Below are 26,758 nucleotides of genomic sequence, written 5' to 3' on the forward strand. Positions count from 1 at the left end.
GTAGTGTATGCTGTATGTACTGTATGCCACTGTCTTCAAGGTCCTTTACTTCCTGTATCACTCCTCCATGGAACAATAACCCAAATCAATATGGCATTTATTTATTTATTTTTATCTGGGATTGATTATTTCACTCTGAATGTTTGATGTACCTGGACTGTATTAGGCACAGTGCTGGGCTTGTTACTTAAAAAAAAAAAAAAAAGCGATATATGAGTTATTACTCACTGTTATCACTTTACTTATGACTCCCCTTTACTTGTTACTCCCTGGAAGCAAGTATTTTGTGACTCTACTTTCTATATTAATTTTCCATTGCATCCCCAAAATTCAAAAAATCGACCACTAACACAAAAGAAACTGGAGGATGGTGGTGGGATATAGTTTTTGATTACTTCTAATTCAGTCTGGTATTTAAAGGTTTGATTGGTAACTGTAATATTATTGCAGAAATTGAAATAATAATTGTGTTACATTATTCTTTGCTGTGTAAGTAATGTTACTGTAACATGTTACCAAGTAATGGGTTTGGCTTTGGAAACAAGATGGCTGCTCAGTTAGCTGCCATAAATGCTATATCTGAACCTCAGCTGTCTTCTTTACATCCACCTGAAGAGACTCAGACAACAGCATAATGTATTACGAGGTTGGTTTATACTCTCTTAAGAGTGGGACTGCTGAAATTAATTTTTTTATTCAACAAGTACAGATTCTGACATAGATATCTCTTCAGTGGAGAATGCAGTAACTTTTGGCTACTTGGCTAGCTAGCTAATGTTGGCAGCTGAACTGTTAGCAAACCTAGCTTATAGCGTATTATTTACCGTAGGACAGAGAGTCTCAACCTTTTCCATATCAAGGACCCCTAGTTTAGTCCACAATAAGGTCACGGACCCCCATTTGTTGAGATTTTGTCTCTTAGACCCAAATCTGAGAATATTTTTATTGCTAGATATTATTTTGTCCAGAATTCTATGAATATCTGTATTTTAGGTAGAGAGATAACAGAGAAACTATGATCAAAATCTTTTCTTCTACATTCTCTAATTGTGTTAACTTCTTGTAAATGAAAGAATGGTGAAGTTTAACAATTCACCAATTTGCTGAGGACCCCCTGGAACACCCTCAAGGACCCCTGGTGGTCCCCGGACCCCACGTTGAGAACCACCGCCGTAGGCTACATACAGCAGTGTGATTTATTATAAAATGTCAGAGTATGTGTTGTCTTCCCATCAAAAAAATGTGGCCATACATCACTATAGCAGTCCATGTAAACTTATAGGGAAAGAACCCTTTTTTTTATTGAACAAAAAACAAAGTACAACTGCTAGGCGGTGTCAATGTTTGAACACACAAAGTTCAAAGTTAAGCCATCAATTTTTGAACATCACCATACATATATACAAAATAATAGTAAAACAATCATTAAAAAAAAGACAGATGGCAGTGATATAATGTAATTACACCACATCGAATAGTAAGTCATTATAGCAAATTTAGTGATTCTAGTGAAGAGGCAAAGTCATCATGAAAGGCTTGAAATCTGGCTTTCACTTTTGAGAATATACTTTTGTGGATATAAAATGTCCCCGTTAAGATCATTAAATATGATCTGAGTTCATCCTCCCATCCTTACGTCTTCGAAACTCATCTCCATGCGAACACGATTATGAGAGACTGAACCGAAGACTTCTAGGTAAAGCTAGATTTTAACACTGATACTACTTTCACTTTGTTTTATTAAAGGAACAGTTCGCCCCAAAATGAAAATTCTGTCATCATCTACTCACCCTCATGCCAAATGAAACACAGGTGAAATTTGTTAGTCCATATAACACACAGGGAGGTTGCCAGCACAACTTGGTAGCAGCCTTCTCCAAAACAACTGAAGTCAATGGGGACCTGTTCTTTAGAGTTCCAAAAAGACCTACAGTATATTTACACCATCATTTAGTGCAAATCTTAACTTGATTTTTTTTTTTATTTACTTATATGGACAAACTTCACCTGTGTTTCAACTGGCATGAGGGGGAGTAGATGATGACAGATTTTTCATTTTTGGGTGAACTCTTCCTTTAATTTAATAAAGAAGAAAGTCGAGTTGTACACTGTGACTTTCACATTTCATAGACACAGAGAGAGTGTAGTGTCTCATATCTTTTTGCCCCGGCTGAACTGGCTCTTGAGGACCGTGGCTCTGTCCTAATAAGGCCCTGGCTGGCTGGCTGGCTGGCTGTGTGCTGCAGAGTTGACAGAGAGCTGGGTATTGTCAGATGGCTGGTTCACGTGCGTCTGGCAGCCCTGTGGAGGGTGACCTGCGAGACCCTGATGGATTTGATAGCCCAGCATTTGGAGGACAGATGGCATGTGCTGAGGTGACGGTAGTGGGCTGTGTAGTGTGTGTGTGTGTGTGTGTGTGTGTGTGTACGGGCACGCACGTAAGGGCAGCTGACGAACAAGGGGATTTAATGCCTTGTGACCCAGATCCACCCTAAGCAGTGATGTGTGCCCAGTGTTTCAGTGCATGTGTGTGTGTGTGTGTGTGTGTGTGTGTGTGTGTGTGTGTACTTCAGCTGTACCCCCTATACTTCCCCCATCCGTCTGTACAGTAAGTTTACATCCCTGCATTATCAGCTTTTATCACACAAAATCCCTTTTCCGCCTCCTGTGTTTTTTTTTCCAAGCGGTATACTGGAAACCGTTGACAAGTGTGTGTGTGTGTGTGTGTGTGTGTGTGTTGGAGCTTACTCCCCCTCCATCACTGTCACCCGGCTGTCCCCCCCCCCCCCCACACACACACCTGGACGAGCTGTCATTCCGACGGAGAGGCCCCCTTCCGCCCCTCTCGTCCCCTTCGCCCACCCACCCACCCTCCCCCCATTTACTTCCCTCCCTCCGTCCCGCCTGTCCTCCCCCACTCTTCGCTACAGTCTGCACACACACACAGGCTTGATACCTGTGACAGCCCTGTCACACATCATACACCCCCCCCCCCCCCCCCCCCCCCCCCCCCCCTGCAATATGCACTCCATCGGCTGTGTGTGTGTGTGTGTGTGTGTGTGTGTGTGTGCAGCTGGGGTCGGAGGAGGAAGCTTGTTAGCCACCCTTGCGGGCCGGCCGTCACTTCCACAGCCTCGTGTTCCCTTATTTTTTTTCTTCTTCTTTTCTTTCCGCAGAACACCCCCCCCCACCCCCACCCACCCCCCGCCTCGGCATTCCCGTCGCGTCTGCACTGCCGGCTCCGAAAATGATTTGAATTCTAATGTTTGTTATTAATTTATTACCCACGGAGGCGAATTAACTTGCATCCTCATTAACACTCTATCAGGGGATAGGCTCAGTTTCACAGAAAAAAAGAAATACTCACAGATATTAGCGCGGTATTAATCAAATCACCCCTAAATCGCCTCCTTGTCCTTGTCCTGAAGGTCGGGGGGGGTTTTCCTCCATCGATATGACTAAGTGACTCCTTCACCCCCCCGGGGTTGAGACGGCGGGGGAAACATCTACACTTTTTTCATTTCGGGAAAAAAAAACTTCTTCCTCCCCCGCGTGCCCTCGTTCCGTCCTCTGCCGAGTGCGGATGACGCCACGGCTGGCCGGGTTTCGGGAGCAATTTGGGAAACCGAGAGGGGTGGGGTGGGGGGGGGGCTGACATTCCCGCTCGACTCAGCTGGACGAAGGGGAAAAAGGGGAGGTGAGGTAGGGAGCAAAGGCGAAGAGAGGGAATATTTTGGGAGAGGAGGCCTTTTTTCGCACCAGGCAGGCAGGCAGGTTTCCTCTTGGCCAGCTGTTTAGGAGGTTTATCAAGAGACTCCACATCAAGCCTGTCAGCAGTGGTGGAAAGTAACTAAGTACATTTACTCAAGTACTGTACTTAAGTACAATTTTGAGATACTTGTACTTTACTGAGTATTTCCATTTGATGCTACTTTATACTTCCACTCCACTACATTTCAGAGGGAAATATTGTACTTTCTACTCCACTACATTTATTTGACAGCTTTAGTTACTTTTCAGATGGAGATTTGACACAATGGATAATATAACAAGCTTTTAAAATACAACACATTGTTAAAGATGAAACCAGTGGTTTCCAACCTTTTTGGCTTTTGACGTCTTACAAAAAGCAGTGTGTAGTCGGGTCACATTTCAGATGTCTATGAGTTGTTAACAGCTCCACCAAATAGTGATTTTTCCCTCTAAACCTCACATGGTTTCATTTCAATAAATGTTCAAATGATCCAATATTTCAGCAAAAATCAAAGATTAGAGAAAAAGTCCAAAAATGAAAACAGATTTGTGTATCAGAACTTTGTTTTTTCTTATTTCCTCTCCCATTAATCATCTCAAGACCCCTCAGATTTAGCTGGTGACCCTTTGGAGGGGCCCGACCCCTAGGTTGGGAACCACTGGACTAAACTAGCTAACTGTATATAAAGTAGTTCAAACATGCTGCTTACACACTGATGCTTCAGTATTAATAATCTAATGATGTCATATATAATAAAATATCAGTCAGAGGGACCAAACCACTACTTTTATTTTAATACTTTAACTACATTTTGCTGCTAATACTTATGTACTTTTACTTAAGTAGAAGTTTTCATGCAGGACTTTTACTTGTAATGGAGTATCTTTACATTGCTGTATTGGTACTTTGGTGGTACAGCATCTCGCTAAGGTGATTCCTCCCAGCTTTGAGCTCACCATCATGTCTCTACGGATTTTAAATGGTGTCGCGTGATTGAATCTCGAGTTATTGCTCTCTCTGAGCAGAGGTATATTAACCCAACACAATATGAAAGCCCACCAACCTGGAATACAATTTGATTGACTCATGTTCTCCCCCCTTCTGCCATCACCATGCGCACTCTTTGCCTGGGTAATATGAACTACTCTCGGGTTCGCCACTTTCATTTCACTCCTTCTAGTCCAAGCCCGCCATTTTCTCATTCAATTAGAAAATTAATCACCTGATTAATCAAATTAATCTGAAGAGTTTTCATTCTGAAATGAGATATCCACCGATGGAAAAAAAAAAAATGCCGTAGATGTTTTCAGTTAACGTCTCCGCATGAAAACAGTAATATTACTCAGGAGAATCTTCTGTATTTTTTTGTAACACTGATTATTAACTGTGCTTAACATGTTCCCCTCGCAAAGAAAAACTGACACATTGCCACTCGGAATAAAAACCTTCAAATCCTACTCTGCTATTAGAGAGCTTAATTGGCCCCGGCTGCTTGTCGTCCCCCTTTTTTGAATGTCAATTTCCGCAAAGCGAGCGGGAGGGGAGAGCGTGAAATGAATATCCGAGCGAACGAACCCTGCAAAAAAAAAATTCAAAAAGTCATAGGTCGGGGGGGGGGGGGGGGAATTCTGTTGGTATAGCGTCGAGGAGGCGAAGTCAGCAAGTCACGAGCATGCAAATGAAAAAAAAAAAAAAAAAGATAAATATCGGCTGTCCGGGGCCTGCTTCTATTGTTCGGGGAGGGGTAATAATCAAAAAAAAAATGCTTTTATTACACGCGTGGCTATGGGTAATGAGAGCATTTGGAGTATAGGAAAACTCACTTTATTTGCTTTACCTTACAATGCCTTGTGTGCTGTAATGGCATCTTCCCCCCCCCCCCCCCATTTCGAATGCCTGCAGTGTGGGTGGGGGGGAAGGGGGGGGACTCGTGCACGGCTGCTTGTGCTCGTGAATTGTTTGTGCAGTTCTGCAAGCTGTGCAAACGTCTCCCAGCGGACGTCAAATAGATTCTAATTAGCTCGGCAGAATTTAATGAACATACGCCGGTGGATCACTGGGGTAGCGCCCCGGCTGAACGGATGCGTAACCAATCGCGCTTTCCACAGTTCGGAGAGAGAGAGAGAGAGAGAGAGAGGGGGCTACACTCCCGCCCACGCTATCTTTCTTTCTTTCTCTCTCGCACGTCTTTGGCTTTCGCTCACACGCGTCCCGGCGAGCGTTTTCGGAGCGAGCGCGAAATTTGTCGCTGTGATATAACGCCACGGTTGAGAAACGGAACATTCAAAAACAGCTTTCGGAAAGTGTTCTGAACTGATATCAGAGAGACGTTTAGGTCCGGGTTTCACAAAACGACTACAGATGTCTCGAACTTAAAATTTTGGCGCGATATTTACATCGATTCAGGTTTAATTGTGCAATCCAATGTCACAGTGCAGTGGACATGGATGCCACCTCTCCACCTGTATTAAAGGAAGAGTTCACCCAAAAATGAAAATTCTGTCATCATCTACTCACCCTCATGCCAAATGAAACGCAGGTGAAATTTGTTAGTCCATATAACACACAGGGAGGTTGTAGCAGCCTTCTCCAAAACAACAGAAGTCAATGGGGACCTGTTCTTTAGAGTTCCAAAACATAGAAAGACCTATACGCCATTGTTTGTTGCAAATCAGCTGTAGTTAAGATTTGCACTAAATGATGGTGTAAATATACTGTAGGTCTTTTTGGAACTCTGAAGAACTGGTCCCTACTGACTTCAGTTGTTTTGGAGAAGGCTGCTATGGAGTTGTGCTGGCAGCCTCCCTGTGTGTTATATGGACAAACTTCACCTGTGTTTCAACTGGCATGAGGGGGAGGAGATGATGACAGAATTTTCATTTTTGGGTGAACTATTCCTTTAACGTGTCCTGGGTGATCGGATTGTAATCAGAGCAAAAAGTTGTAAAGATCCAATCACCCAAACCACCTTCTTAGATCTGATGTAGCTGGATTATATATCCACCTGCCATTAAAATGCACCTCACTGAAATCCAGTTTCTCTTTCACACATCACTTCTTCTAGTAATATTTACATCCTCTAAAATTGACAGTAAACACCTTGTCTCCCTTGTTCCCCACCAGTTTTGCCTGGTTAAATTTGTATACGAATGTTTATTTCCATTTTATTTCGCTGGATTGGAGACGCATGGCATTCCCCCTTTGTTGTTAATGAGGCCACATGCGTCTCGGACCACCTTCTGGTTTGGCATGATTGGATCTTCGATGCATCTTGAGTTCATTTACACCTGGCTGCAAGTTGATTACAGTCCGATCCCCCAGGACACGTTGGTGCCCGTCGGAAAAGTGGTCAAAGTGTAAACGCAATGAGTCTTACAATAAATGTACTTTTTGTTACAATAATTTATTTCAATCTTCAGTCATGGTCACCCACCCTAATCAGTCAGGCTATAGTGGGTTATTCCACTTCTAGTGCAATTTTACTACTACTACTATTCTACTTTTTTGTTACTATTTTGGTACTTTGGTACTGGCATCAGTAGCTGAGAGAGAAAAAAAAAACAAGCAAGCTACACAAATACAGCAGAAAAATAACAAAAAGTGCCCTTGCATGCATAGTTTTCTCAGCCCCAACTTGATGGTAATATGTAGAAAGGATGGATTAAAAACGGAGAGAGTTGGGATTCAGGGGGGGCCCATGCTTGCCTTTGCCTCGGGCCCCCAAATCACTAAGTCCGCCCCTGCTTGCATGCATAGTTTTCTTAGCCCCAACTTGATAGTAATATGTAGAAAGGATGGATTAAAAAAGGAAGAGGGTTGGGATTCAGGGGGGCCCATGCTTGCCTTTGCCTAGGGCCCCCAAATCACTAAGTCCGCCCCTGCTTGCATGCATAGTTTTCTCAGCCCCAACTTGATGGTAATATGTAGAAAGGATGGATTAAAAAAGGGAGAGGGTTGGGATTCAGGGGGGCCCATGCTTGCCTTTGGCTAGGGCCCCCAAATCACTAAATCCGCCCCTGCTAAAACCCCCATATAGCAAAGACAGAAATGGAACTTTAGTATTCAGATCTAGCAAGGAAATCAAATCAAACAGGTAGCATGCAGCTCAGATAGTAGCATACTTGTCAAAAATGGATTGGCAGGATACTGGTGGATGGGGAACAAGCGAGACGAGACGTTTACTGTCAGTTTTAAAGGACGTAAATATTACCAGAGGATGTGAGGTGTCATCAATCCACAAAGAGAAAAGAGTGTATATCAGAGATGCATTTTAATGTCAGGTGTTAATGTAATCCGGCTACATCAGATCTAGACACAATGTTAACCTTAGCCAACCGGACTGCAACACTGTTACACACACATTGCACACACACACAAGTTTCAATCCCAGTAGGTTTCTTTGTGCATTTGTGCTCAAAGCCCGCTCGTCCCGGATAAGCAAACGAAAATGAACTCGCCCATTGTTGTTCCCCTTTGATGCCGCGAATCAGACATCTTTTCATCGTCAAAGTAAACAACACGACGGAGACATTTGCCTTCTTGCCTTCTCGTTGGGAGAGAAGTCAGATTGCATCAAAAGGTGCCTTGCTAAAAAAAAATTGAAAAAAAGAAAAAAAAAAAAGAGAGAAAAACCAAGACACCAGATGCATATTGTTTACCTAGATCAAATAGTCCCCAAATAATTAAGCAGAGCAACATCTGTGCACCTGGTGCTGTGTGAACCATTAAGAGAGTATAATTCACAGGATGGATGCGCTGTCTTGATGAGTCAATTCAACCTCCCATCAAAGAAGATCCTGGGTAGGTTTCAATTTATAGTTAGCTTTTTTATAGTTATAGTTTTTTCCCATCGCCATTAATATCTATGAAAAGTCTAAACCCACTGATGTATTTGCCACAGTCAGAAGCTGCTACTGTTTGTTCTTCAGGTTTGTCTTACCTAATGGAAGTCATTGTTATTTTTTCCTGCCATGACTTTATAATGTCACAATCAATGCAGATGCAGTCGTATCTGAAGTAGTTCCCGTCTGTCATTGCGCGTTCCAGTTTCGTTTTTGCCTCTTCACTGCCACCAGAAGTACGTAACAGTACACAGTAATGAAAAAAGTGGAAAAAAAATAGTCCCCATGTGATAAAGTCATTTTAGGAAAAAAATACAATACACATGTTGTTTAAAATGATATATTATATAAGATAAGATAAAATAGCACTGATCCCCTTGGGGAAATTCAGGTTCATAGCAGCAATTGACGCACAATACCGAAGAAGTAAAGTATGTCAAGTACAGGCAATAAAGATATAAAGGAAATAGCTACTAACATAGAATAAAGGTAATGAACATAATGTACAACAATAGAGACAATAGAGATAGTGCAAATATATGCAATTCAGATAGTTCCATGGATATATTCCTGAGGTACATAGTATCCCTGTGCAATCGTCAAGAGTCAAAGGTCAAGAGTTCAAGTTGTTAGTACATTAGTCAAGGCAGCAGTTTGTCTCTAAGCTGTTTTTAATGGACCCTTGAAAACAATGGGAACCTGTGAGTCAAACCTGCAGTGGAACAGGCAGTAGTAGCTTCTGATGGTTGCAAATACATCGAACTAAACCAGTGTTATCCTTTAACATAGCCTCGAAAATCCCTGGTCTGTGCAAAGAGCGTAGCCTAGCCAACCACAGCTAATCTGCAGATTAAGTGTAAAAAAAAAAAAGAGAGGTGTGTCCACATTTGCCTTTTCCAGTCATAATAATCATAATGCCATCATGAGCGCGACCCCCCCCCCCCCCCCCCCCCCCCCCCCGGGGTTGATGCACTCTGACAGCTGTGGCGTGTTTGTTCCCCCGGTTTAACTGTCAATCACGGGGTATTACGTCCGACACCAGGCGACCGCGTGGCCCCCCCAGATGTGCTCCGATGCTTTGCCCTAATTACACACAGACCCCCAGCCGCACCCGAAAACCTCCGATCCCTTCGATTGTTTTTCCTTTTCGGCCGCGTTTACGCCTTTTTACGTCGTTTTTCCCCGCGATCCCGGGGTTCGGACGATTTCGTATCTCGTTTTTTCGCGAGTCTCGGGGCTGACCTTGCTGAGCTTATCCCGAACCGTTCCCATCCCATCGTTCCCTTTTGATAATTACCGTTTCATCTGGGAGCCGCAGGAGAGATTATCTTCCGGACGGAAAAAGCACAATTAACCGCTATTACTGTCACGTTGTCACCGTGCTCTGCCTCTTTTCCCCCCCCGTCGGATAGCGTGATAAAGGACTTACCCTCTCGCCGCCCTTTTGGTTTCTTCACGCTGTATGGAGAGCGTCGATAAAGCCAAAACCCATCCTTTGCATGTTATTCCTATGATTCCGCCTAAATCGATATTTATGACCGTCTCCCGAAGCTGGAGGCCGGAGGACCCAGGCTCTAATCTGCGAGGCATGGAGCTGCTCCATTAGCAATTAATTTAGCGAGCGACTGTGTGGACTCACAGTGTGTTTGTTTGAGCTTTAATGCCCAAATGATGATCTCTCATTTTAGCGGTGAATGTTATGAACCAGAAAATTGTGGCCGTAACCCCATAAAATTACCCAACTTTCTCTCCGGGTGCAAACAAGTCAGGCTGCCTTTGGGTTTCGGCGGAGCGTCTCCTGGTTTTCCTTTCTTGGGTTTAGCCTCTGGCTTTGGGAGGGACCTGTTTGTGTCCGCAAATCTAGATTTAAGTGTCCAAGTGAGTACTATTATAGATTCTAGATCATATGATTACAGATTCTGTTTGGAAACTATTCGAGAAAGCGCAAGCAAAAGGAAAGCAGACATTTTGTTAATATTCCCCCAAATCTCATGCAGTCATTTCTCATTTGCACTTTCAGCATGGTGGCTGTCATTATATCAAGAGGACAGTTCTTCCGAGTTACATCAAGAACGCAACAAAACCCACATCTCGTTTAGCTTCCTGCAACTTAATGTCCAAAAAAATCTCCAAGACAGTGTGTGCATAATGAAAGTAAAAGCGTTCACCGACTCGTAAAGCACTCTGGCCTGTGAACATGTCGTGCTCAAAGCTCAGGCCCTTGGCGTTATGCCAGGACACTGTTTGTCCGAAGCCTCGCAGTGCCATTTTGTGTTATTTGTGTCACTCATGCTGGTTTGCTGTCATCCGATGAGGTTGGTTTTTAACATTAAATTGCGATGTGTACAGTAACACGCTGTGGCATTTAGATAGCACGCTGATGGTATTTCAGGACTGGGTAAAAAAAAAAAAATGCATTTAAATTTCAATTCAGATGCTTCATTGAGATTAAATCAATTCAACCGGTCCGGAACTGAGGAACTGTGCGACTGTGCCATCATTTGCCGCTATAAACATATCACTGTTGTTGGGTAAAAAACTCATATCTCCGAAATGTCAACTTTTTCAGAAGAAGAACTCAGAAAAGCAGCCTTGTTTTTAGCTTGACCACTAAGAGTGATCTTACCATTAGGTAAAGGTAGGGGACTGCCTTGGGCCCCGGCAGCCAGAGGGTCCCACAAAAGACAAGAATAAACGTATTTTTAATCAATTTAAAAGAAATGTACTTTCACTTTTTCTTTCACTTTCAAAACACTTTTTGTTACAATAAATAAATTCAATCTTGAGTCATGGCCACCCCTCTACTCAGTCAGGCTACAGGGGGCTATTCCACTTCTTCATGTGGGGCGGAAAAACAAACAAAAAGTGCCCTTGCATGCATGCTTTGCTCAGCCCCAGCTTGAAGGTAATGTATAGAAAGGATGGATTAAAAAGGGAAAAGGTTGGGATTCAGGGGGGCCCCATGCTTGCCTTTGCCCATAGGGCCCCCAAATCACTAAGTCCGCCCCTGTTGACCACCATGTATTTTTGAGTTTATCCAGTGAAGTTTGAAAGCATTTCATAAACCCAAGGGTTACAGTATTTTCTCAACGCATAGAGGAGCGTGTAATTCTCCAGTTGAAGTGAAAACATGAAAATTACCGAAACTGGAGGTTTTCGCCAAAGGATGACAAATGTCATCAAATGAACGCACACTGTGAACTTTACAGGTTAGAGAAAATTAAACTTGTTTACCGTCACACCCCCCCCACACACACACACTTTCCGAATGGCTCTAAAAAGACAAAAGTGCGGTCAGCCGTGAGACCTCTCGTCCCTCTGCCATTCCAACCTGGGCTGTGTCCAGTCTGTGCTTTGTGGCGAGTGACCTACATTAAGCTCCCAGCCCATGTCAAGGCAGCATTAATACAAATGGACGGGGTGGTGGTGGGGGGGGGATTAATGCATCCCTCTCTGAGCAATGGGAATGCTGCGCTGATGATGAAGGTCTACCTCCGGGGCCCAATGAGACATCACAATGTCACTGACAGCACCGCAAAAAAAAAAAAAAAAGAAAAAAAACCTTATCTCAAAACAATGGGATTCTCTCTCTCACGTATTGTACTGCATCTTGTGTCTTAAGCTTTTTTAAATCTGATGAAGTCCCTTGTGGTTAAAGCCCCGATGTTACAGGCTGAAATAATAATCCGTGACATTTTCATATAAATAAATAGGCCTACCCATTTTGCTACTCTTTATCACTGACTTATATAACGTAGTAGTCATTCAACCTACACCCAGTTTGTGAAAGCTTTTACATTTGCTGTTTCTTTGTAGACTATGAGCAGTCTGTGTGTTGAGAGACTTTGGCCCTAACAGCTGTTGAAATGAAAGTTTTCTGACGCTTGTGTTTTCTGTTCAAATGGCCTTCTGTTGCAGGGCAATCACCCCAACTGTTGTTGAAATGCTTTTGTGTATTGTAGGTTTTTCTCTGCAATTTTTTTTGCTTTGAAAAAAAAACAACAAAAAACAATGAGACATTTAGTAACAATATTTGTGTTTGAGAAGGGTCACATTATCAAAAGTTACGAACACGGAATTGACTTTAAAGGTTATTAAAGTAATTGTCTGTGACATTTTCATATAAACAAATGTCTAGGTAAAACTTTACAATAAGGGTCACTAAGTTAAGGGTTAGTTAATGCTTAATAAGGGTTAGTTAATGCTTAATAAGCATTAACTAACCCTTAATTAACCCTTAATTAACCTTAACTAAGGTATTAATTTATACATTATTTAATAGTTTATAAAGATGACTATTAAATAATGTATAAATTAATACCTTAGTTAACATGAACATCATTAGTAAATGATTACCAGACACATTAGTTAACTGTTAATTAAGGGTTAGTTAATGCTTAATAAGGGTTAGTTAATGCTTAATAAGGGTTAGTTAATGCTTATTAAGCATTAACTAACCCTTAATTAACAGTTAACTAATATGTAATTTACTAATGGTGTTCATGTTAACTAAGGTATTCATTTATACATTATTTAATAGCTTATAAAGATGACTATTAAATAATGTATAAATGAATACCTTAGTTAACATGAACACCATTAGTAAATGATTACCAGACACATTAGTTAACCGTTAATTAAGGGTTAGTTAATGCTTATTAAGCATTAACTAACCCTTTTAATTAATGTACCCTTATTGTAAAGTGTTACCAATGTCTATCTCTGATTGAAATGACACAACAGTGATTCAACCTATATCCAGTTCATGAAAGCTTTTCCATTTGCTGTCCTAAACAGCCGGTGTCTGGTAGCTCTTTCCTGGGAAAAGTCCTCTGGCACACAGGAAGTGATGCGTTTTACATTTCCGGTTTGTTTGGAACCAACAGAAGAAGAAGAACTGGGTAGTTGGCACGAGCAGTGATAGCCACCATGGCTGAACAGACAAAGAAAAGAGAGACTCAAACTGCATCAACAGAAAATCCGAGGGAAAAAGACGAGCGATTGATTGACGAGTGATCTCTGGGAAGTTTTATATATTTCGTCGATCTCGAGGATTACCGCTTTAAATATTTCTTGAGCGTACTGAGAGGTTTACGTCCAAAACAATCCATTTATATTTGTTCGTCATCCAGTGTTTCAACCTGCAGCCCTGCAAAAATTGCCATCATTTGTTCAAATGTTGTGCTTGCAATCCTTTTTGTAAGAGTAGGTGTCAATTTTCTACTAATGGTAGATATTTCATTTTGCAGAGAAACTCCTCTGTTTTTATTAAGTGTGTACCATTAGAGTGTTTTTCCATTTTCGGTATTGACAGCACTCCGCCGGCTGCGATTTCAGTAGTGACTCTTTGATAGACACAGCAGGGGCAAAGTATCCAATGGATTTCCATGTCGGCCACCTAAATTAAAGCGATATTTCATTATGTTCCACCCTTACATTTAAAGTACCGTCAATATTTTACATCATGAACTTGTCAACAGAATGAATGGCCGTCAGAAACGGGTCATGCTGTGTTCGCAAACCCTTTCTTTCCATGTCACTCTCGCTGCATTTCTCATGGTGCAAACAAGGACTTTCAGTAATTCATATGGCTTTCTTTTCATCACAGTAATTTAATCATGTTTTCTCATGTCTGACCCTCAAAAACAACCAAGATCTGTCATGGTTTACATCTTATCTTTCAAGAAAAACAAGTCTGATATCTATTTGATCGCTATTTATGATATTTATAAAGGGCATTTGACAGAGAATGTACCAGTATGATAACTGGCAATTATGAGCACAGAAATAGAGTGGGAAGAGTCTGCCTGAAATGCCCTCTTCTGTCATTCATCTCCTCAATATGAAAAGTTGAATGGATATAATTTATATCCATCGTAACAAGTCATTTAGTCTATTACTGAGTCCTAAAATTATAGTTTTCTCATAATAAGTGAAAAAATCTGCCAAAAGAGTTAGATAATTTCAACTGTTTCCAATGCAAATCAACTTGTTTCAAGAATTTTGTAGAATCAAGTGTCATTTTCTTGATAGTACTGCCTTATTCTGACTGGTTTCAAGATACTGACACTCATTTTTATCTCACCTCACCTATGAAAAATAAGATTTGAAGGCTGAATATGAGACTAAGTGACTTGTTAACGTGGATGTTTTTTGCAGTGTATTATTTTACATTTCAAGTGCTCTCTCGGTCTCTTCGGTTTCACACAAGTGAGATAAGTCCCCCTCTTTTTTTTTTTTTTTTTCTTTTTTTTGAGACGCTTGTCCGCACCACATCTAGGCGGTAGGCTTAGTAATGTATGCAGCCTATTTTCAGGACACGGGCGCTTTGAAATAGAAGCTCTGACTAATCTTCGCACGTCCCGGGGAGCGCCTGGTAGGCATTGCTTCTCTCTCTCTTCAACGGTGAGAGATGAGAGGTGGAAGGGAAGGGAAGGGAGGGGAAAGGTGGAGAGGAGCACCAGGGCCCGCGGTCATCCTACGGGGTTGTATGAGGCTGCCAGGGGCCTTGTAATCCAACCCCCCCCTCCTTCCTCCCCACTACCTCTCCTCTATCATCCCCTCCACCTCACCATGACAAACTGGATCTGCTCTCTATCAAAGAGCCACAGGCTACCTTTCCTCTTTTCCTCCCGTCTTTCTTTCCCCACCGGTCCTCATCCCATTTGTCATTTTTCACTGACTCCGTCTTGGTCGTCTTGCGGGGGGGGAGGGGAGATGCCGCCGGTGCCAAGTGCTTGGCCGCAGAGCTCCGCGGCAAGCCTGGCAAAGGAGGACGACCAGTTACCCTAGTGGCAGTATTTAGGAGGCCACTTAATGGGTTTAGGCACATGTGCTAATTTGTCAACAAGTTTCTAAATTTGGAGTGCGCTGCCAAGCCGGTTGGACCGGCACTTGACTGGGAGGGATAGCTGTTGGAGCACCGATTCTTGAGCCACGGTTGAAAATCAAAATCAAAGGCCCTTCACACGCTCCACTATTTGTGTATCGGAGCCTGAAGCACCATAATTCAACGCTGAATGGCTTTACAAGTAGGGTTAGACTGATATTTCGACTGATTATTCTCATTATCCTGGCGGTGGAGAGGTTTGGCGTCTCGTGGTCTAATAGCTGTTTCAGAGGCTCCACCTGGACAAGAGTAGAATTCTGGGCGAAAGACTGAATACTTGTAGTCAGGGTTCCTACACATTTTCAATTAAAAAATTCCATACTTTTTCCAGACCTTGATTTGTTCTGAAGATTTTGTCTGGTGTTCAATATGATTTACGCAGATAGACATCTTGCCCCTGCTAACTAGGTCATATCACTGTATAGATGAAGACTGTTCTTCACAGTGACAAATATCAGAATATGTGAGATGATGTGAGATATTTTTCCCAGACCCTATGTTCTTGACTGGATTTGATTTTGGTGGGTATTTGATATAATGCATGCTGACAGCGGCTGGGTAATAAGAGCGTCCCTCTATCTGAACATTATTCTTCACATCAACAAAAACTGTGGACTCAAAGTGGCTCTACAACAACATAAAAGCTAGAATTATGTGTGTATCTGACCTGAACCACAACATTTTCCATACTTTTCCAGACATTTTTCAACTATTCAAGACCTGGAAATGATCAACCCTGAACCCTGTGTAATGTTTTGGATTATTTTGGCATGGAAATGGTCAAATCTAAAGACAATGAATATCCACACAATATGTCTCCCGGCAGCTTCAATCTAAAAAATACAGTGGCCTTCAAAAATCCACATTGGTCGAACCCTGCGTACAAAGCCCAATGTAAAATCAGCCGTTTAAAGGAACAATTTGTATTCATATTGACCTCAAGTATAACCCCAAAGCTATAATGAAGCTATTCATACACTTAGTACAACCTGCTGTTTCCATTAAACACCGTAGATAAGCCAGATGAATTCAGCGAGAGCTATGATCCCTTATTGATTTCAGCAATTAAACTCACTTAAATCATGAAGGAGGCAGGTTAAAATGGGATTTTAGGCCTTGAGACGATACAATACAGGCATGGATTGTGCCAAAGGAGGTGCAAATTACTCATCGGAAGGTGTTTCTAATACTTTGTATACTCATTCTGCATCACATCAATGGCAAAAAAGCAACAACTTCTGTTTTACTTCGTAGAAATATTGAGATTAATGGATTTTTTCTTGTCTGTGTCTTTGCCAATCCAGGGTTTCTAAGCACAGGAGACCAGGCAGCCAAGGGGAACTATGGACTGCTGGATCAGATTCAGGCCCTCAGGTGGATTAAAGAAAACATCCAGGCCTTCAAAGGAGACCCGAAGAGAGTGACCATCTTCGGCTCGGGCGCCGGGGCGTCGTGCGTCAGCTTGCTCACGCTCTCCCATTACTCAGAAGGTATGCCTGAACACAAGCATGCAGATGTACAAACACACTTTTTTGTCACTTTCTCATTTGTGCTGTATTCCTGCCTAACCTCGTACTTAGATACAGCACGAGCTTCACATTAAGGGCACGCTCACACCGAGCTCTGGAGCTTTAGCGTGATTTATTTGGGCAGGTGAGAACAATGCCATTTGAACTCAGGTGGCACCAGAGCGGTTATGCTTGGAAAGCCTAGCACCTGAATCTGTGGTGTCTCTATTAGTGAGGATGGGATGCTCTTCTGTGATCTAGGCTGATAAGAGGGGTGGGTTTTTACTAAGAAATCTTGCCTAGTGCAGCTTTTTAATGAGTTTTCTCTATTTCCATCCACAGTGTTTGGGCACAGTGCTGCGAGTATTACTAAATTTGGATTACACACCCAAAAAAGCAAGCAAACACTTGCCAGAATCCCCCAAAAAAGAAACCACAGCGGGGGCGTTGTTATTGCTCTGATTCGGTAGCTCGGAGAACACATAGGATTGAACAGAAGCTGACAGCTCTGTAGTAGCGGGAGTATCGGTTATTCAAATAGCCTGCTTTCACCTTTATTACTTTTCATGAGATTACGCGCGGCATCACATTTGATCGCCACATGTAGCGGGATAACGGCTCGTGTCGCCGGGGTTCGCTCGAGTGGAAGAACTTCTGCCTCGGTCGCTAGATATTTGTGTGGCCATCCGCGAGGAAAGAGGTGGGCGAAATTGGCACAGATACGGCACCATCCTACTGTATTTACATCTTTATTTTTTGTCATTAATGGAAATGGGCGTTCTAGATAGCTCAACCAGAAGGTCATTCTGGTAAAATAACCGTTCTTCTTGGATTTCCCCACGGCCCCCGGCGCAGATGCGTGCCGACAAATGAATAGTTATGTGCAGCCGGAGTCTCGTCGGAGGAAATTTATCCGACCTGCGAGGAAAATAGCCCTGACCCGATCTGCCAGTAAAGAGGCTTCGATCTCAAATAGTGCATCCCGCGGCTCCCGTGGTAATTTCCTATCCACGCGGGACAAATACAGCCATTTTGGAAAAATGCACCTTCCCCACGAAATCAACCCCCTCTATCTTGTTGGTAGAAGTCCATCTGGTTTACCGTGTAAGCAATCAGAGGGAGGCTTTCTACTTTGCCTTTTTTTCGTCTTGTGGTGCATTTATTAGGTCCCGTTTCATCTTTCGTCCTGTACTTCGGGGACTGGAAACGGCTTACTTTACATTTAGATAAAAGTCGATGCTTGTGATGGGCAGAAATCATGCCGGCGAGATTCAGCAAAACACCCTTTGCCCTGCTTCCCTTTGTTGGTGTCGGTATATGCCGTGTAGCCTGGAAATACTCTTCTTTTGCATTTGTAAATTGAAGCTTTGTGTGGATGTTGTTGTAAACTCACCCGCTTGCTTCTTTGGCTCCGCGGCCATGCTTCAGCGAACGGGCAAAGGTCATAAAAATCACTGACACACCATGTATGCAGAGTATTTACGTTAACATCTGACTCAAGGTTTAACCGATACTCCTCTAACAGTAAGAGAAGTAAAAGCTCCTCTGCTGCTAACTAGGCCTTGCGGGATATGTCTGCTGTGTGCTCAAAACATACTTTTCAAGTCGCCCTGGTTGAGTCACCACTGTGTGTTTGCAAGAGTATAAATAGCACTCTGTGGAAAATAAAAATAAAAAAATACACATACTCTAGTGTTCCTAGTGTATTGTGGCCTATTTGTTGAGTGGCAGTTCATGAAGCCGCGCTACCAATATTCCAGGATGCAGAAATTGCCTGCGGCATTGTTGCAATATAAACAATGAATAGCTTTTGTGTTCAGCTTCATTCATTAGGGGCACGGGAAGATGTGACGTCGATATTGTGAATCATCCTTTTTTTCCAGCTTCAAATATTTTTACACTTGGATGGAAAGAGATGGAGTTAGAGAATGGCATGTTTGATTTGTAGATTGACGTCTGACATTCATTACGCATCAAAAGCGTGTGTCTTTTGATGTTCCTCCCAATAAAATCCCCAGAAAGTACCAACAATTACTACCGCGCAGTGCTTTTGTCCCAGGAGCAGATTTAAGCCCATTTCTATGCTTTTAACCAAAGCGCATGGTTGTCGCTTTTCACCTAATGTGACGCCTGAATGCTTTGCTGCCAGCATGTCTGTGTGTGTGTGTGTCACTAATACCAGCTCCAATCTCAGATCTGTTCCAGAAAGCCATCATCCAGAGTGGCACGGCGCTGTCCAGCTGGGCGGTTAACTACCAGCCTGCCAAGTACACGCGAGCGCTGGCGGAGAAGGTGGGCTGCAACATGCTGGACACCATCGACCTGGTGGAGTGCCTGCAGAACAAGAACTACAAGGAGCTGATCGAGCAGTACATCACGCCCGCCAAGTACCACATCGCCTTCGGCCCCGTGATCGACGGCGACGTCATCCCCGACGACCCGCAGATCCTCATGGAGCAGGGCGAGTTCCTCAACTACGACATCATGCTGGGGGTGAACCAGGGCGAGGGCTTCAAGTTCGTGGACGGCATCGTGGACAGCGAGGACGGCGTGTCGGCCAACGACTTCGACTTCGCCGTGTCGGACTTTGTGGACCATCTCTACGGCTACCCGGAGGGCAAGGACACGCTGCGCGAGACCATCAAGTTCATGTACACGGACTGGGCGGACAAGGAGAACCCGGAGACCCGTCGCAAGACCCTGGTGGCCCTGTTCACCGACCACCAGTGGGTGGCGCCGGCGGTGGCCACGGCCGACCTGCACGCCCAGTACGGGTCGCCCACCTACTTCTACGCTTTCTACCACCACTGTCAGAGCGACATGAAGCCCAGTTGGGCCGACTCGGCCCACGGCGACGAGGTACCGTACGTGTTCGGGATCCCCATGATCGGCCCCACGGACCTCTTCAACTGCAACTTCTCCAAGAACGACGTCATGCTGAGCGCCGTCGTCATGACCTACTGGACGAACTTTGCCAAAACAGGGTGGGTTCTCCTTACCTTTCTTTGGATTTGCCTGCATTTTTATTTATTGTAAACCTTCATCAATCAAGGCAGACTGAAACCGAAGACATTGAGCATCTCACACAGGAGCTATTCCTGTGTGAGATGCTCAATGTCTTTGGCTTCGTGTTGCTTAGAACTGAAACAAGGACAGGACTACATAATTAGTTCACTCAGCAACAAAAGTTTTATAATGATTAGTGTTTCAATGATTAACTTATGAGTCACCAAGATCAAGTGTAGGTTAATAAAAAAAACAAGTCAAAGCCTCCCTTGGTACTGCAGCAGTGGTGGATTTGATGAGAGGATTTGCTCGGCGTTTATATTTGGATCACGTTTTTGTTCCGTGCGCCTTGAGATTAGGTATCAGGGTGTTTGCGGCCCAGTCATACTGAAAATTCACTTTAAGGTGAATAAATAAAGTCTTGATCAGCTTCATAGGCTGTAGCGTTCGCTCCCTTGCTCCCCGGCTGGCTCACATCCAGTTGATGCCAGATCAGCGGGGGATTGGCTGCCTCATAGACATTTCGGGAAGGCTCTTTTCTCTCGGTGCCTTTTCAGTGTGCTTCCAATAAAGCAGCAGCTGAAAGCAAATTCATCACTGGGAGTGTGCCCATTTTTCAACAAGTCTCTCCCACTCTTCGCAAAGTCTCCCCGTCGTGAATCACGGCAGATTGATGTTTTGAAACTTTTCCTGATCTCGGTACAATGGACAGTTTGGGTGTGTACAGAATACAAGCCTGTGCGGTTGTGTTTATATATTGCTGCTATCCTATCGCTCTGTGGATTGCACTCTAAACTGTACATGTATCAAGGATAGGAATCACTCAGCAGTCTATGAAAGCAGCTGTTTTCACAGACATGCAAAACTGTTCTTGTGTCAGACGGCGTAAGATCGCGCTGAATACATTACAGCTCAACCGAGCACATGAAAGCATCTGTGTCACCGCTCTCTGCTGACATGTATATCACAGAAATGTATTCCTAGTGACAGCGAATCTTCTGTTTTCATACACCTGTAAGACTGACAGAGGCGTCGATGTGCTACCTCATCGTATGGCACCTATCACTGTCATTATCAACAGATCGCACGCCTAATGCAAACATATGCAAGCAAAGTATGTATTTAGCAGTTCAATAAGCATGGGGAGCCTTCAGCATCGTCTTTTTAAGCAAATTCAGTGGCAGAGGAGCGGCATATTGTTCCAGCATATGTTTGCGCTGAGATGACAGGCCTTAAGTGAAACTCCACCACATGTTACCATGCCTTATGTGTCGCGCAATATGTAGCCACCAGTTGGAGGGCAGACCTTGCATTATGGCAGAGGCTGACATTTTTAATGAGGCTAAAATGCCATAACCACATTAGGCTAATGCAGATCATTTGAGGCGGTGTTGATTGTGCAGATTTTGCACAAATGTCAGGTGTTTTTGTGTGTGTTTGCCTTACCTGATGTTATAATTGCTGTGGTGTTGGAGCTGACAGAACGCTATGATATACACTGCATATCAAAATATGAATATCACTGTAACTGATCCCTGTTGGGGGTGGTCCTATATATTAGGAATGACTTAAAGGAATATACCAAGTTTTGGGGGGTTTTCTCCCTTTGGTAAACTCACCTGTTAAGTGATGAAAACACTCAAATCATCCTTGTGTCCCTGGTAGATGATTGGCTCTGGTGCCTCATGCTAACACTTTAGCATACACTATGTTGAGTGATAGTAGGCTCCATGCTAACACTTTAGCATACACTATGTTGAGTGATAGTAGACTCCATGCTAACACTTAAGCATACACTATGTTGAGTGATAGTAGACCACTAGTAAGAAGACTAACCTTTTAGTAATAAAAAGTTGTTTTTGTTTTTTGCATTCATACATTTTAAAAATGAACAAGCATTAATTCAATATAGCTGATGTAACCAGGTTTATTTTAGGAACTATTTCAAGTGAGCAACCATGTATTCATCTGCTGCACAGTGATTTTTAACTGTACACAGTCTCCCACCACCTTCACTTCCTATGGAAACAGGGAAAGTAGTCCCTGCTAGTTCAAAACAGTCTGTTATTTTTATATCATATTTCATGTAAATTTTACCAACCTCCTACACAAAACTACCAGACTTGGCTGTATATCATTTAAGATAACTTACCATTTAGCTTTACAGCTGCTACTGGTTCTCATTTTCCCACTTTTGAGGCAATAGCACTCAGGATAGTGTATGCTAAAGTGTTTGCATGGAGCCTACTGTCACTCAACATAGTGTATGCTACAGTGAGAGAGTAGAGAGAAATGTATATGATGACTGCATGCTAAGATGACACAGAGGTTTAACCAGCAGAGTGAGAGCAACACTGCAGTCCACTTGATGGACAGAGCGGTGCTGACACACACACACACACACACACACACACATACACACAAACATGCTTAGGCATGCTCATGCTTACACACACACATACCGCCCACATAAACTTACACACAGCCTTCTTACTCAAACATACACATACACACATCCATACAGACATATAAATACACACATCTATGCATTCATACACACACACATGGATACAAATCAGCACATGCAGCCTTTTCACACAAACATACGCATTCACACACACACACATACACATAAACACATACAGCCTTCTCACTCAAGCACACACACTCACTGATTTTTTCGCCTCTCACACGGAGGCCATCAGTGTCCCTCGGTGGCCCCCGACTGCAGTGCGTGACTCAAGATGAGTCCTCGCTATTCAGTATTCAGATAGAGACCCCCCCCCGCACCCCCCTTCCCCTCGCCCACCCACCCACCCACCCCAGTGAGTCGGCTACAAGGTTGTTGTCTAGCCTTCACTCCCCCTCACCTCTCCAAAGTTAATGAAATCGCTGCCACAAAGTCGCCGGAGAGCCGGCTCAATTCCACACTCAAGAAAAAACACCACGCAACGTTGAATATTGAGAAATTGTGACAACGGACCTGGAAACTTGTCATCGGGATCTAAAGGACACTGAACATTTTGTCAGCTCGTGCATTCAAATTCTGAGTCACCTCGGAACGCATTAGCTATGAACAGAGAGAGTGGAAAATAGAAAAGGCTTTGACTTTTTTTGGAGTAATGACTCATCTGCAAGTGTCGCAAATTAGTGCTAAGTGAATCTAATGGACAGTTACATTGTTGAATTGTATTACCATGCTGCCTTAAAATGATTTGAATGAAAAGCCCATTTAAAGATTCACACAAAGGACTACTTTTGAAATGTGGTCATTAGGGCTCACAATTAAGATGAATGGAAGATTCTGCAATCTAGCATTTTTCGGGTATTTTATGTTTCCATAAAAGTATAATTATTTTATGATCATAGATTTGGAGTGAATGTCCAACCCTATAACAGGCGGCATAAATATAGACAGATCGGCACCCTGGTTTTTTATACTGCTTTCTCTTATCTCTTCTCTTCTCTAGGGACCCAAACCAGCCAGTTCCGCAGGATACAAAGTTCATCCACACCAAGCCCAACCGCTTTGAAGAGGTGGCCTGGACCAAGTACAACCCCAAGGACCAGCTTTACCTTCACATTGGCCTGAAGCCTCGAGTCCGAGACCACTACCGCGCCACCAAGGTTGCCTTCTGGCTGGAGCTGGTTCCGCATCTCCACAACATCAACGAGTTATTCCAGTATGTATCCACCACCACCAAGATCCCGCCGCAGGACACCACGCCCTACCCGTACACCAAGCGTTTCCCCGGGAAGAACAACTGGCCCTCGACCACCCGCCACCCCGGGGTGCCCCCCGCCAACACCAAGCAGACCACCGACCAGCGCAAGAGCGGCGACCTGACGGACGAGTCGGCCGTGGTGATCGAGACCAAGCGGGACTACTCCACCGAGCTGAGCGTCACCATCGCCGTGGGCGCCTCGCTCCTCTTCCTGAACATCCTGGCCTTCGCCGCGCTCTACTACAAGAAGGACAAGCGGCGGCACGAGTCCAACCGGCGCGTCCCGACCCCGCAGCGCAACTCCACGCCGGCCAACGCGCCGTCGGCCGCCAACGACGTGGCGCACCTGCAGAGCGAGGAGCTGATGTCGCTGCAGATGAAGCAGCAGCAGCTGGAGCACGAGCACCACCACGAGTGCGAGTCGCTGCAGGCCCACGACACGCTGCGCCTCACCTGCCCGCCCGACTACACGCTCACCCTGCGCCGGTCGCCCGACGACATCCCCCTGATGACGCCCAGCACTATCACCATGATCCCCAACTCCCTGGCTGGCATGCAGCCTCTGCACAACTTCAATACCTTCGGCGGCAGCCAGAACAGTACCAACCTGCCCCATGGCCACTCCACCACTCGGGTATAGCTCCGCTGGGACCGGGGACGCCGGCGCCACCGAGCCCTCCCGGATCGGTCGGGGCGCGGCACTAACCTACCATGGAAAATACGCGTGACTGACTGTGTGAAGCGCAGACTCAAAAGTCTCAGCGGATGAGATGTTATTTTGCTACCATGCCTTCTTGAAAAATATATATAAATTGAATATGAACTTCTCATGAAAATATTAAAAGTGAATGTTACTATAGTAATACTGTATTTGGAGCTAAGCTTCGCGGAAGGTTTCAAAGGAGTTTTACCAAAAGAACAGGCAACCAGGGGATGACTGTTATTATCCTTAGAATGCAATATGAACGGTTTCAGTGTTGACAAAGAAGCCTTTTCAGAGGCTTTTGTGCCATAAATACATAGTAGGAGAACAGTGGCAACAGTTGCTCAAAAGCAACGATTCAACGTCTGAGCGGCGACACACCATCCTTTCATGATCCTCCACGTGTTATACACCTGACTTGGGCACAGAATTTCAAACTCCCCCAGCCTGAAATGTATTTATGAAAACTTTGTAAAAAAAAATAAGAAAAAAAAAGCTATACAGTTGTGAGTGGAAATTTCAAAAAAACAAAAAAAAAAAACAAGATATTAAAAGAGCTTCTTCTATTATTGTTTTCATTTTGGTTGGAACTTTTTTTTTTTTTTTTTTTTTTTTTCTTCCAGCTTGTGCTTTCTGTTAAGGTGCGTGTAAATATATCAGTACCAGTACATGATTCATTCTTTTCCGATTACAACCTGTGTTTCATTATTTTTTTCACCAAATGACCAAAATGCGAACACAATCCCATTCTCTATAGGCGAACCATTACATACTGTCTTGTGTGTTCCTTTGTGTCCACTCTTGGGACATTGCATGTCCGAGAAGCGCTTTACTCTCCATTTTCAGACATTTGCTTTGTCTGAGAATGCGGACTGACTGGATCCATTCCCATCACCCGCTATCATCTTGTTATGCTTTCAGTAGTTTTCTTTGTGGGCTTTTTATGTCTTGCAATCTCAACACTGCCTGAGCTTACAATGTGACCAGCAATGTATTATTTAGAAATAAAAAGGCAGTGAATTTTTGGTATCAATATTAGTTGGATATGTTTGTAAAGAAGTATATGTTAGATATTTCAAATTGTCATATGCTAGCAATATGTAAAGTATTGTGCCAGGCTTGTGATATTTTGGGTTACAAAAGCAAGTGAATGAGTGTAAATATTAATGATATTAATTATTATAAAAAGTACAACAAAAGTAACCATTAACCCTCTTTTCAGTTCTGCATCCTATTACAACGAAAAAAAAAATACAAAAGGAAATACATCAAAAAGATTTTAAGCTACATTTGTAAATTCTATAAAAGATATATTCTTGCCATTGGTCCCTAAACCAGTCAAGATAACAAAGGGTTTTAACGTAGAGTTTGAAAATCCTTAGTTTGTCTTATATTTGTTTGCGGTTTTGCCTTAAGTGATAGAGATATTTCTGGCTGGACACCTGTATAAACTTTTTCTGCAACATTTTTAATAAAAATATCACAGTATTTTCTAAAAAAAAAAAAAAAAAAAAAAAAAAAAAGAAAGAAAAAAAAACGGTAGGCATCATTGGGTTTGATTGTATGGCTGCATGTACAGCATTACAGTATGTGCGAGTGTGAAATGACTGTGTATGCGTGTTTGAGTTGGATCATACGGAACCAGCAAACATTTCTGTGTATTGTGTAGGATCTTGCTCAGATTGAATTAAATCACACTTCAGCAGAGTATCGCTTTGTTCGCACTACAATACAAAAACCCATTTTCATACATAGCAGATTGACTCATGGAGTTGCAGTGCCTTCATTTGTGTAGATTCAGATGTATGGTGTTTCACAATGCGCCGAATGGAGTTATCGAGTTAGAGTTAATCAATACTGGCAATCTAGCACTTGAAACTTTTAAAACATTGAATTGCATTTGCAAACAGTTTGGCCTGCCAGCTAAGCTAAATTCGGTGACTCTTTCAGGCTTTGTGAATTGCTGTTGTGCTCAGTAAGGGAAAACAAGCGGCTCCTCTGAGCTGAATAGCAAAGTGTGTTGCCGCGGTGGTTACAAGGCCTCCCCTGATATTTGCATACAGACTCCAAGTGTCCTGTATTCAGTAAAATTGCCTTGAAATCCCCCCCTCCCACCTACCTCCCTCCTCACCATTCAATGTATTGATCCCTTTTGGAACAAGCCAAGCAAATTAGCTTTTGACTTAAAACCGAAGTGACAGGGGGAAAATTGAAATCTTTAATAGTAATCTGCAGTTACTGAGGCGCAGTGGATGTCTCCATACAATCTCCTGTGACATTTGCGAACCTTTCCATAAGTAGAGGCTGATGCGCAAAATGGCTCTTATGAGAC

At 43.3% G+C, this 26,758-nt stretch overlaps 1 protein-coding gene across 5 annotated transcripts in view; it reads left to right on the forward strand.

Annotated features, from left to right (window-relative positions):
* The window catches only part of nlgn4xa (neuroligin 4 X-linked a), a 61,295-nt gene extending 36,932 nt beyond the window's left edge, over nucleotides 1-24,363 (forward strand). For all 5 annotated transcript variants that reach the window (XM_071526755.1, XM_071526756.1, XM_071526760.1 and 2 more), the window contains 3 exons: nucleotides 16,789-16,974; nucleotides 19,187-19,976; nucleotides 23,469-24,363. In XM_071526755.1, the coding sequence (XP_071382856.1) occupies nucleotides 16,789-16,974; nucleotides 19,187-19,976; nucleotides 23,469-24,363 (1,871 nt within the window). The remainder of the gene's footprint in view (nucleotides 1-16,788; nucleotides 16,975-19,186; nucleotides 19,977-23,468) is intronic.
* Nucleotides 24,364-26,758: the final 2,395 nt, after the last annotated feature.

This window comes from Centroberyx affinis, unplaced genomic scaffold, assembly GCF_046629955.1.
Source record: "Centroberyx affinis isolate AG114_WGS23_722 - 3 ecotype Tasmania unplaced genomic scaffold, CSIRO-AGI_Caff_v1 ptg001453l_1, whole genome shotgun sequence".
NCBI lineage: Eukaryota > Metazoa > Chordata > Actinopteri > Beryciformes > Berycidae > Centroberyx > Centroberyx affinis.